Here is a 14,224-nt window from a genome sequence, read left to right on the forward strand (position 1 = left end):
CTGCATTGTACATTGTATATATGTATATATTGAAAAAAAAAATTGTCTACGTACTTGACTTCTATTTTATACTTACTATACTTTTATACTTATCTATTTTTATCTAGCACAATCTCTGGAGCAAAACAGAAAGAAGCATTTTATATAAAAGTATTCTGTACTTCTGTATGACAACTAATAAAGAAACTTGAAACTTGAAACTTAGAATGTAAAATGTATTTAGGTAAAATTGTTCATCTTTTGGAGTTGATCATTGATTAGTCCGCAGTAGGTTTAGATGCGTCCAAATAAACCATGAATAGGACTCATTTACCTGTATTCCATCATCATTTAAAAAAAAATCAGATTGGGATTAGGTGGTTTATAATATTATTATAAACCACCTAATCCCAATCTGATTTAAAAATACAACCCGTTGAAAGAGCAGGTGCCCCGCTTTTCATCATCCCTTCAACATGAGAGTAGTAGGATATTAGAACGTAAGCGCATCAGCACAACGGACTCTCTTCCGTGTGACGAACAGGACAAAGGGCCCTCGACCTTTTGACCCAGAGCGGCCCACCACAATCAGCCTGCGCATACTCCACCAACCCCTCCCCATCGACGCACATACAGACACACCAGCCCTTAATACCACCACTTGTAAGCATAATGGATGGATACTCTGGGCCAGTGGTCCTCAGACACTTGGCACAACTCAGGAGCCACCTTGAAAATATTTATTGAAAGAGTCACATTACAAACACACACCAGGCCACTCATAGACGATTCACAGGCTATGAAAAAGCATGATCATGTACTGCATGCCGTGCCGGTAGGTTACTGAAACACATTACTGTTACCATGGCAACCTTAACTATTGATACATCACAAGCAGTGTATAATTATTGCCATGAATGATTTCCCCTGGCGATTCGCATGTCCCTGTAGTAGTAGCCTAGGCTACAGAGACAGACCATCAGTACAAAGTCCATTTTATGTAGTAAAGTCCATAACCATTAGGAATAGAGTAATGTAGGGTAGAGACAGCCGGATCACCGCAAAGTCCATAGCTGCTTTAGATTCTCTCTCCCCTAGGAGGGAGAACAGCAGGGGGAGACGCACGCACGCACGCACGCACGCACGCACGCACGCACGCACGCACGCACGCACGCACGCACGCACGCACACACACACACACACACACACACACACACACACACACACACACACACACACACACACACACACACACACACACACACAGAGGGAGAGAGAGGGGGTAGAGATGGAGAGAAACACATACAGAGGGAGATGAGGAAAGAGAGGCTGCAGAGACACACACACACACACACACACACACACACACACACACACACACACACACACACACACACACACACACACACACACAGAGGGAGAGAGAGGGGGTAGAGATGGAGAGAAACACATACAGAGGGAGATGAGGAAAGAGAGGCTGCAGAGACACACACACACACACCCACGCACGCACGCGCACACACACACACACACACACACACACACACACACACACACACATAGCCGCCTGGCCCTAAGAGCACCGGGAGCGGCTGCTCTCTCACTATTGAACTTGGGGGAGCAAGGTTATGATCTTGCTCCACCACTTTTTGATCATATGAAATATGATATATAATATAATATATATATAAATCTAACCATAACTACGTAATTTCAATCAAATTAATAATACGCAATGACACTTAATAACAAGTCTTTAAGTTTCCAAAGATTGCGAACCCCCCCCCCCCCCCTGCCCCATTATGGTTTGATCCAGTACCTCCCATCTCCAGCGCGTAGACCTTCAGCACACAGCGCTGCAGTCTGGCTGCACGGCTGCAGCGGGTAGGCTGTGAGTGTAAATCAAAGCCCACAGAGTGTGTCATAATATTGGTGATAGGCAGGCAGGCTTTTCCAGTAAGTTGTTCAAATAAAAGGATTATGTTAGACATAAGTTACTATTGAGTGGTAGTAGAACTTCTACGGACTACGGTTCTACCACGCAATACAATAAAAGTGTTTCACGGTCCCGAATTGCGATCTGGTCATACGGTTTCCTCGAATAAATAATAATAACGTTTCCCTCTCTGGTTGGCGTTAGCTTTAGTGCTAGCCGCTAGCTAACGTTATCTAGATATGTGGTGTGAGGCACTGTGAGCTGGATGACGTTGACTTCATTTGCAAACGTTAACGCTATCTATATGGCAGACGAGCAGGGCCGTATTAACGACGGCCGCGGCCCGTGGGCCTATAGTGACGAGGGGCCTCCATTTTTATGCATACAGAGAGAGAGAGAGAGGGGGGAGGGAGACACTTGAGAGAGAGAACTTCTGGTTTACTGAATATTAGTCGTAAATGGTTAGCAGGGAAGAACTTGACGTCGTGGCCCCTCAGAAGGGGCAGCTGGGTTGTGTTTTTCAGAAGTCAGTAGGCGGCGTCACTGGGTGACAAGCATAGCACGTCTTTGAATGTCCTGTAACCTACTTTTCATACAGCTGCTCACATGCACACCCTACACCGCCTCCCCCCCCCTCTCTCTCTCTCTCTCTCTCTCTCTCTCTCTCTCTCTCCCCCTCTTAGATTAGATTAGATTCAAATGTATCGTCATTATACAGCACAAATAGAGTACAACGAAAAAAGAGGTTTGGCATCCAACCAGAGTGCGTAAAGTGTAATGGTAATATACAATGTACACTACAGGTTATTAAACTGGGTATAATATATATACATTGGTACTACTACTCTCTCTCGCTCTCTCTCTCTCTCACTCTCCCACTCACTCTCTCTCTCTCACTCTCCCACTCACTCTCTCCGCCTCTTGTTCCCCAGGTGGTGTCCAACGTGCTGATCTTCTCGTGCTCCAACATGGTGGGGGTGTGCACCCACTACCCGGCCGAGGGCTCCCAGCGGCAGGCCTTCCAGGAGACCAGGGAGTGCATCCAGGCTCGCCTCCACTCCCAGAGAGAGAACCAGCAGCAGGTGAGAGAGAGGGGGAGGTCGAGACGGTCCGCCTGTTCACCGAGGAGCAGGGTTAAGTTCACGTTTACATTACTTTGATCCAAAGCGACTTACAAGCTCCGTACAATGAGTCAGCAGGAAGGGTCAGTAAGATTTAGGACTAAGGATTTATACTTTTTTTATCCACTTTTTCTCCCTATTTTCAATTTTTCTCCCATCCCAATTTCGTATTATTAAATTTTTCCCTCTCCTGTCTTGAACGTTGCTGGACTATGCCTCCCACTGGTCGGTTGTAGTGAGGATAAAAGCCTTGCATCAGCCTTGTCCCCTCCGGTACACGAGGAGGCAGCCTGTCGCATCTTTTCACCGCAGCAGCTCGAACTCTCAGTGGCGAGGAGTAACGCGTGGGAGGCTCACGCTGCCCCCGCTACTTCCTGCTTCGGCCGCACCGGCGTCACCAAACCGACCTGTAGTAGTCGCTGTCCACAACGTCCAATCCTCACCCACCGGCTTTCCCACCCTCTAACACTTGCCAATTGTGTTAGTATGAGCGACCGGCCAGCCGGTAGCAATGCCGAGAGCTGGGCTCAAACCCAGCGTATCCTGCGTTAGAGGCGAGCGCCTTGCCCACTGCGCCAATCAGCCGCCCAGGACTAAGGATTTGTATAGTCGACTTTGATTGGCCAAAATGTGCCGGCCCCCCGAATGCAATTATAATTTTTTTTGGGATCATTCCATTTGGGCTGTGGGGGTGCTTAATGTCTGAAGGAGTCGACGGAAGGCTTCTTGTCCTCTGCGAAAAGCATGCAATTGGTCCACTGATGGATACATCTTGATATTTGTCTAGTCTAGTGTGTTCATTAGATGGGGGAAATCCTTTTTCAGTGCCTCTGTGCCCGTTTTCTTAGGCAGTTAGCCCCGCTGGTATGCGCACCATTAGTGTTAGCCACGCTTCTAGGCCTCTTTGCTTTTGGAAAGAATGATACAAAAAAATATATATATATATCTTTATTAGGGCGGCTACGTGGCGTAGTGGGCAAGGCGCTCGCCACAAAATGATGGAGACGCTTAGGGGGTGGGAAACTGATGGGTGGGGATCGGGCGTTGTGGACAGCGACTCCTACAGGTTGGTTGGTGCGCCTGCACAGTAGAATCAGGAAGTGTCGGGGGCAGCGTGAGCCTCCCACGCGTTACTCCTCGCCACTGAGAGATCGAGCTGCGCAGGTGAAAAGATGCGACTGCTGTTACCTCAAGTACCGGAGGGGACTTGTGCTATGTATGACTTAGTCCACATTGCAGCCGGCTTGTGGGAGGCAAGAAACAGCGTCCGTGACAGGGGAGGGTTGAATTGGATGATACGAAATTGGGATGGGAGAAAAATATAGAAAATGGGAGAAAAAGTGGATAAAAAAAAATATATATATATCTTAATTTTTTTTTGCATTCAACTAAGAGGTTGGCAGTCGACTGCGGCTCCTTTCGATCGATTAGTAGACTATTCAACTAGTCGAGGTCAGCCCTAATAAGATTGTTCGTCAAACAGTGTCAAACTTGTGCTACAGAGGGCGCTCCAGTAGCACACCATGTACCGCGCTGCGTCGCGGATCGGCTGACCCGAGTTCGATTTCCGAACCCGCCGCTATTTGCCGAATGTCTTCCCCTGCTCTCTCTCCCGTTTCACCCTCACTGCATCTGTCGGTCATGTCTGACCAGGAAAAAGCGATAAACGCTAAAAAATTTATCTTAAAAAAATTATTTTGCGCTACAGTCTTGAGTGGATAGTAGTAAAGACATATTAGCATAGTAGCATAAGTATTTATAATATATATATTTTTTCAGATATTTATGGGAGTAGGAAAATCTGAACATCAAGGACAGGTGGTTAATAAAGAGGTTAGCAGTGCGGTCAAGGTTGAGGGGCTGACCAGTTCAACCCGCCTGTGATGCAGGTTCTGTGGTTTGTTTATAAAAAAAATTATCGTTGAAATATTTTATCCAGATGAATATTAGTTGGGTGTGCAATTAAAACCAGCCACCAGAACAAATGCTGGTTGACTTTGACTGTTGCTTGTAAGTTAGTCTTACTTTGGTAAGTAACCAACTATCTCCTTTAGGTTGCCTGATGGTTGTTTTTTATCTGGCAGTGGTTTCATGTCATTTTAAGGGATGTGATTTATTGGATCCACATTAGGTAATGCTCTACCTCTGTGTAGTGTGTACCATTTCCACCTACATCTACACAAGTTCATAAACAGTCACTCACTAAGGCTGAGCCCGAATGTTCGAACGTTTGTTCGTTACGTTAACATTCGAATTCTAAATCAAAATTTGAATTTTTTATTTTTAATAAAAAAATATATATATTTTATATTTATTTTATGTGTCTATTCATTCTGTTTAAACCAATGGGGTTTTTCTTCACAGTTGCAGATAAAGATTAGGCTACACACTAATATTATAGTATTAAAAAAAACTGCTAAGTTATATTCATTAAAGAAAGTTGATTTAATAAAAAAGAAAGACTCTAAAGATTAATCACTTTATTCAAATTGAGGATTTAGTTTGAGGATATTTATAAAAAACGTTTTTTTTTTTTTTTTTTTTTATTTTAAAAAAAAAACATTCGTTCGAAAAACGCTGACGAAGTTCGAATCCCAAAAACAGGCTTCGGGGACAGCCTTATCACTCACTAATATTTGCCCCTCTGGCAAATCCATAGTTTCCATCGCTCAGTTTTGGTTTGAACATGTTTAACCTTTATTTACCCAGGGTAGGTTCGCTGAGCACAGATGCTCTTTTTCAGCTACGCCCTGCTTCACATTCACACAGTTCCATTCATACCTGGGAGCTGCCCAGTACAACCACAGTCTGACACTATTGGCCACTGAGCAACTTCACTGGAGCAGTTGGGGGTTAAGTGCCTTGCTCAAGGGCACTTCAGCGGCAGATTTTTCCTGCCGGTCCCGGGCATCGAACCGGCGACCTTCCGGTCACAAACCCGCTTCTCTAACCATTAGGCCACCGCTGCCCCCCAAAGGTTGTTCCTTCTTCTGCTTAACCCTCTCACTACCACACTACCAAAGGGTTAACCTTTCACTACCACACTACAGACGGAACCGTATGCCTATAATGTATGAAATTGTTGATACACTTTGGTCTCATCTTGTAAGCTCGTCGTCGCTGTAAATGAGGGTAACCTCGGCGTCTTACGAGTTGAAATAAAGGTTTGAAATTAAATGAAATGCTACATTTGATGGTATATTACAGCGCTTGTCTTTAGCTCCGGCGCCAGCCTCAGTCCTCTCCTCAGCTGTGTCACAGAGTATCACCCTGTAGCAGCACTCCCCCCCCCCCCCTCCCCCACTGTGACATCATCAAGGGCTGGCCCACAACCTCGTCATTCCGTGGTGACATCGCTCTGCGGTGTCACCGGGGGCGTGGGCGGACGTGGCCCAGGAGACGGATTGATGAGTGCGGGGGCAGACGATATGGCAGTGAACTTAATTACCCCTGCACCACCGCCGCTGAGAGACATTCAGAGCTCGGCACCTCTCTCTCTCTCTCTCTCTCTCTCTCTCTCTCGCTCTCTCCTGTTTTTTTTCACCCACCTTTTTGTTGCTATTCCCCCCCCCCCCCCCCCCCCTTCCTCATGCTCATCCTCTTCCTCGTTGTCTTTCCACAGGAACGCCTCCTCCTCTCGGTGCTTCCCCGGCACGTTGCCATGGAGATGAAAGCCGACATTAACACCAAGCAGGAGGACATGATGTTTCACAAGATCTACATCCAGAAGCACGACAACGTCAGGTATAGGGGCCGTCCCATGCAGGCAGGAGGGGGTATCTTCACTCCCGTCCTGGATACAAACAATAGAATCAATAGAAAATGTATTCCCCCCCCCCTACACACAATATCACTTCCCCACAGTTGACCTCAAGGACGTTTAGATGTGATGCTGGTGAGTAGGAACACACTGTCCATACAGGACATACAGTACAAAGACATTATACAGTTCAAGAGCAGCTGCTGGAACACGGTGCCCCACCCTCCTCGTTCTCCGCTTCGCAGTTTGACATCGGCTCCCCGCTATTCGACCTCCGGTTTCCCGCGACGTCTCTTGTGAATACACTGAGTGGAGCTCAGCGAGGAGACTATTTGTGGTCCACCTCAGTTTTTCAGATTCAGATTCAGATTCCTTTATTGTCACTTATTACAGTACTTTACAGCAAGAACAGTGAAATTCTATTTATTGTGGTCCCTCAACCATAGCAGCTTCTTTAATAAGATAGATTCTTAATAATAAAATAAGATAAAAACACAATAAATTTAGCATAGAATAAAATAAGATGACTAAAATAAAGATTACTATATAGTTTCAAGTTTCAAGTTTGTTTATTATTTGTCACAATAAAATACAGAATACGTTACGATGAAATGCTTGTTTCTGTATGAGCCCCCGAGAGTGTGCTTCATACAGTAAAAAAGTTATTAGAAGTAGGTAAAAAGTAAGTAAAGGAACGTTCAATATACATATAATATACAATACAGAGTAAAATGGGTAACAGTGAGGTACAATGCAAAAATGAGGTACAACACACACACACACACACACACACACACACACACACACACACACACACACACACACACACACACACACACACACACACACACACACACACACACACACACACACACACACACACACACACACACACACACACACACACACACACACACACACACACACACACACACACACACACACACACACACACACACACACACACACACACACACCTCTTCCCTTTACATTTTATATTTAGCTGACGCTTTTATCCAAAGCGACTTACAAGTTCTGTACAACAAATCAGCAGGAAAGGTACAACTCTTTCAGCTGAGTAACAATGTTCACCAAACAGTGTTTAAACTTGGGTGTTGCAGTCTTGAGTGCATAGTAGTAAAGACATATTATTAGCAATAGTAGGCAGTAGTATTAGGCAAGGAAGATTATTTAGTGGCAGAGTGCATAATAGTAAAAGACAGTATGAAGGTTATTTTCTTCATTTCAGATATTGATTGAAGAAGTGTGTTTTTAGTTGACGACGGAAAATTGGTCGAGTCCCGGCTGTCCTAACTGTGGTGGGAAGTTCATTCCACCATTGTGGAGCAATTTCAGTGGATATCTCTCTCTTCCTCTGTCTGGAAGACATTCACAATCACATGGATGCTTTGCATTGCATAGTATTGACATTTTGTGAATCCTTTTGTTTTCAGAGTGACACAAGATTGCGGCATACTGGTGCAAGCTTATTTTGCACACGTTCATTTAGTTTGACAGTTATTGAGTAAATGAGTTTGAGTGATGTCATGGACATTTAATCATTGTATTGTGTTAATTACAGCACCATGAAAGGATGTAGATGAAAAAATAGCAATACCTTGTCTCATAGGGACTGCTACCTTATCGTTTCATTGAGCTGTAATTAACACAACAAAAGGTTTCAACAAAAGCCACGTACAGTGATATTTTTTCTTGTGTTCTGTACAGAAACAAAACAAAACAAGATATATTCAACGTTTTAAAAAAAGGGTTTCCTGCTTTGACAGAGTAACATGATGATGTACAGTACAGTACTATTAAAGACACATGGTCCGTCTCATAGAGTTTCGGAATTAAACATGAGTCAAGGACAAAGTGTGAAAGCTGGCGCTGTCTCTGGATGCTCAGGATAGTTGTTGCCTGAGCTTGACCGTTCATAATGTCATGATAAGGTACGCATGTGAAATACTCCAATACTTACCTCCTGAGGCTGTTGGTTCAGTGAGTAAGTCTATACGTTAGTCCAATGAACGAGATCTCTAGAAAATTAATGGCCGGATTGCCATGGAATTTGCTGTGCACATTCATGAGCCCAAGAGGAAGAGACCTATTGATTTTGCTGACCCCATGACCTTTCCTCTAGCGCCACCATCAGGCCAAATTTGTCAGATGAGCGATTTCCCGATTTTGAATCGATCTTCATTTGAATGAGCGATTATCGATTCATAATCCCAAGATCGATCTTAAAAAATATTATATATAAGGCGGCTGGGTGGCGCAGCGGACATTGCGCTCGTCACCAACGCAAGAAACACCGGGTTCGAATCCGGCTGTCGGCGTTGCCTCCGGCTTGGGCTGGCTGTCATACTGACTCAATTGGCAGAGTCAGCGGGTGGAAGTCGATGGGTGGTAATCTGGACGTTGTGGACAGCGACTCCTACAGGTCGTTTGGGGGACGCCTGCACAGCAGAGACAGGAAATGGCGGGGGTAGTGTGAGCCTCCCACACGTTACACCTCGCCAATGAGAGTCCGCGCTGGCAGGTGAAAAGATGTGACAGGCTGCCTCCTCGTGTACCGGAGGGGACACGTGATGCAAGGCTTCTATCCTCCCTACAACCGACCAGTGGGGGGCATATGCGAGCAACGTTCAAGACAGGGGAGGGGAAAATTGGAAACAGCGAAATTGGGATGGGAGAAAAATTGAAAATAAGGATAATATAATATTATTATTATTACCATTATTATTATTGGAAATACAACAAATCTACGAAACCACTTACTCAGACATCACTCAGACGTGACGTATGCAAAAGCCAATGTTCCAATAAAAAGTACATTCATGTCAATTCTTAATGTAAACTTAATGTTAGAGGGTTCCTTGAACCATTGAATCGGATTTAATCGGAAATCGAATCGAATCGGGACCTTGTGAATCGGAATCGAATCGTTTTGGGAAATCACTGGTGATACCCAGCCCTACTTCTGACCCGTTTGTCGTACGCTCACACACTTTGTTGTGGATATTCATGACACCAAGAGGAACACACCTATTCACTTTGTTCACCCCATGACCTCTCCTCTAGTTTCATCAGACTAAATCGAACACACACACACACACAAACAATGTCCAACCCCCCCCCACCTAACCCCCTCCAATGTACAGTTTCTTCCCCCTCAAATGTATATATTCTTTTAGAAACTATTGTCTGTAAATAAACAGTACTGTATATTTGTATATCTTGTATGCCATAAATGTCTGGATGTAACAGTACTGTAATATCTGTATGTGTGAGGGCTGTGGGTGTGTGTGTGTGTGGGTCATGAGCAGATAATAGGGACTCTTAAAGTTATACATAAAACGAATAACCACTAACTGCTTATGCAGACGTTTTAGGAGAAGGGGGAAAATAAACAACACAAAACAACCTTTACAGGTGGAAGCCTCAAAGTGAGTATTCAAGAAAATAAGTAATGTCCAAAAAAACAGGACGACACTCATTAACACTATTGGGACCGGCCATGTATAAATACGTGTTTCGAATCCATGCGTTGTGGACCAGAGGCATGTATATAGCCGTGGCAAGTTGTTATTGTTTTATTCCATATTAACACTTTGATCGCCATGGTTAAATTCATAATCTACCATCCCTAGCCAGCTCTAAATCAAATCAAATCAAATCAAATTTATTTATAGGGCCCGACAACACACGTTAATGTCCCCATGGGCCGTACAGGTCTTCTTTAAACAAGTCAAGAAGACAACATAACAATAAGTCAAGAACAGAACAAGAACACCATAAGGTCCAAACATTTTTTAGATGAATGCAAATAAATGAAAGAATGCAAGCACTCCCAGACATACCCCACGCGAAGGTAAGGAAAAACTCACTAAAACCTAACAATAGGGAAAAAAGCTCCACAGGCAGTGTGGAGGAGAGAAACCTTAGAAGGGCCATTCAAGGGGGGATCTCCCTTCTTAGATGTTGGTGATAGTAGTGTTGCAGACGGACAGTTGGTAAGCATGCACTCATGTGTGTGGTGAAACACAGATGAGTGCATGCAATAGCAACTGTAAATTTTGAAAAATTAAAGATAGAGCTAATAGCGATAGCAACTGAACATTTTGAAAGATTAAAGATAGAGTTGATAGCGGATCTATTTGAGGCACAGGGGCGGCGCAAAGAGGGTCACGTCCTCCCCGTCTTAGTCACGGGACATTCAACACTCCGGTCGTTGCTCAGGGACAGCCGGAGACAGGGAGATAGGAGGTGGCGCAGAGAGGGTCGCGAACTCCCCGACATCATCGCGGGACATCCGGCACTCCGGTCACCACTACGAGACCTCCGGAGACAGGGGGGCACGCAGAGGGGGTCGCAATCTCCCGGCCTTCGTCACGGGACGTCCAACACTCCGGTCAACACTCCAGGACAGCAAGTCATAGGAAGACAGGGAGACGGGACAGGCGTTAGACAGCTCATGAGATTGTAGTAGGCGGACATAGCAATAGATACAAGTGGTAGGCATATATGTGAATGGAGTAGATATATGAAGTAAGCGTATTATGTGAATAGAATAGAAGTACTTAACCCAGCAATGAAACCGCGTTGACTGTTAATCTGTTAACAGTCTGTTAATCAGTTGACAGGACCACAGACAGACGGCGGTGAATAACTGATCCAAGGCCTCGGAGGTGCATGTAGAGCAGTCACTACAAGCTTGGCCAAGACCCCGAGGCATCCATCACCTTAGTCAGCGCCAGGAGACGGGTACTCAGAGAGAAGGGGGAGGGAGGGGGGGGGGGGGGAGGGAGGGGGGGGGGGAATTTGTCTATGGAGAAGTTCCCCTTCTTTGCAGGGCTATAACCTTTTAAATTCTATTGCTAAATTGACATTATTATGGCCCATTAGATGTCCTATATATATTGTTCAGGGTGTAGCAACGTTATACTTTTTCATTCACATATTCATACTAAAATATGGTCTAAAGTATACGTATGTTTTTATCGTTTTCTGCAGCTTTCTCCAGAACTTGATTTATAGCCCCAAATGCATTATATTGATGATCAAATACAGTTTGGTAGCGATCGGTGCCAGATAAAAAATTTCAACTGGAGGTACTTCTAGAAGTTACTACGTATCATCTGATGTTGACCGGATGGGCGGGGGGTCGTTTATAATTCCGTGGGCAACGTTATATCATTCACCTAGTGTGGGTCATATGATCATCAGAGCAGTTTATATGGAACACGTTAGAAAATAACGCTGGATCTTACCGTATTTTCCTCGCGCCGTTGGACGATCAGCTTGGAGTAGACAGTTTTCGATTATGGGATGTTGATCTAGATCAGTGGTCACCAACCCGTCGATCTTGATCGACTGGTCGATCTTTGAGACTGTCCCTGTAGATCTTTCCATGACATCTTTTTTTTTTTTTTTTATCTTACCCTGAGAGTCCACATTACAGTTCTCCTTTTGTTTTGATGTGAAAAGTGATGCTGCACTTAGCACTGACTGAGAAAGTACACATACAGTTCTACTTTTGTTTTGATGTGAAAATGATGCTGCACTTAGCACTGACTGCACTTAGCACTGACTGCACTTAGCACTGACTGAGAAAGTACACATTACAGTTCTACTTTTGTTTTGATGTGAAAATGATGCTGTACTTAGCACTGACTGCACTTAGCACTGACTGATAAAGTACACATTACAGTTCTACTTTTGTTTTGATGTGAAAAGTGATGCTGCACTTAGCACTGACTGAGAAAGTACACATTACAGTTCTACTTTATAAAATGCTAATTGTAAATATGTTTGTCAATGTTAATAATATGAGAAAGTCCACATTACAGTTCTACTTTTGTTCTGATGTGAAAAGTGATGCTGCACTTAGCACTGACTGCACTTAGCACTGACTGAGAAAGTACACATTACAGTTCTACTTTATAAAATGCTAATTGTAAATATGTTTGTCAATGTTAATAATATGAGAAAGTCCACATTACAGTTCTACTTTTGTTTTGATGTGAAAAGTGATGCTGCATAAGATGACTGCACTTAGCACTGACTGAGAAAGTACATAATAGTTCTACTTTGACGTTTTAATGTTGGACCAAAGCATTGCATGTAATTAGAATACAGGCAAATAAAAGTAATTTAGTTTAAAGTACAATCTTGGCTGTCTTTTCTCTCTCAACGCTTCAATAGGTAGATCTTGCCTTCACCAAAAAAAAAAAGGTGATCTTGGGCTTAAAAAGGTTGGTGACCACTGATCTAGATGAACCATTTCCAGGTTGTATAATACTATATACGTCCAAATAACGTTGTTTATTGAGTTAGGGCGAGCGATTGATTATCCAGTGTGTCGAGATGGAGTCCGGCTAACGATCGCGAGTGCCCGGACGAAATATGGATGAGCACTTCCTGTTTGGCGCGTCACTTCCTGTTGGCCGATCTGCCGATCGGCCACCAGATGGCGCTCTTGAACCGTTAGAGAGTTGAGTGGAGATCAGCAGTATATCTCAGGTCCCCGGAGGAGAAATATGATTTCGATCACAGATTTTTGAAATATTGATATCAAAGACGTGTTACGGCGTCTTCGGCAGAATGAGCATGGCGGGCAATGACGAGTTACGGCGTTTCCGGCGATTAAAGTGTTAATAACCGGATCAAGATCCCCGATTGACTCCCCGATCGACTCTGCAGATCTACCCTCGGCAACATGCAATACCGGCCAGATCCTCTTAGGGGCGCCATCGCTCCACTGCAGTATCATTGTGGGCGAATGGATTTTTTATTTTTTTTACCTTTCAGTGGAGTATCATATTACTCTGATCCCAAGCGAACATCATGCACTGTGTATCACGTTTTGAAGTTGAGATTCCACCATGGAATAAGGGGATTTATCATCAACCAATGGACATATCGATCTACCAGATGCCGATCGATAACGGGGAAATGCTGCCGGGTATCACACGGGCTGACGGTAAGACATTTATCACCTAATTTATAGCCGGATCGGAGCTTGCTGTGCAACGCAAGCAATCGATCTGTGAATGTGGCTACTTACACGGACACTGTATTGGTAATCAATAATACTAATCGACATCCCCCGCCGCCCCCCTTTCATCCATAGATGCTCTGGAATAGTCCGGATCATAAGCAGTTTGTGTTATTTCATTAGCATATATAAAACCGAAATGCCGTTGAATATAACGTTAGTAGCTAGCCTTTAGCCCCATAACTAGCTTTCCAGAAAATAGATACGAAATCTGCGATAAAGCTTATATTCACGGCACTATAAAATAACAACCTACCGATGGATTTTTTTTCTTGAAGCCATTATGAAGGGACGGTTTATGCACTCAAGTGACAATGAGAATGGACAGATAGCAATACTATAAAGTATAGATATAGTTAAAACAAAAC

At 44.1% G+C, this 14,224-nt stretch overlaps 1 protein-coding gene across 1 annotated transcript in view; it reads left to right on the forward strand.

Moving 5' to 3' along the window:
• Nucleotides 1-14,224, forward strand: part of adcy5 (adenylate cyclase 5) — a gene marked incomplete at both ends in the record, with an annotated part of 340,988 nt that overhangs the window by 177,542 nt on the left and 149,222 nt on the right. The window contains 2 exon segments of the mRNA XM_084311459.1: nucleotides 2,848-2,997; nucleotides 6,659-6,780. Coding sequence (XP_084167585.1) covers nucleotides 2,848-2,997; nucleotides 6,659-6,780 — 272 coding nt within the window.

This window comes from Notolepis coatsorum (genome assembly GCF_963971535.1).
Source record: "Notolepis coatsorum genome assembly, chromosome: 3".
NCBI lineage: Eukaryota > Metazoa > Chordata > Actinopteri > Aulopiformes > Paralepididae > Notolepis > Notolepis coatsorum.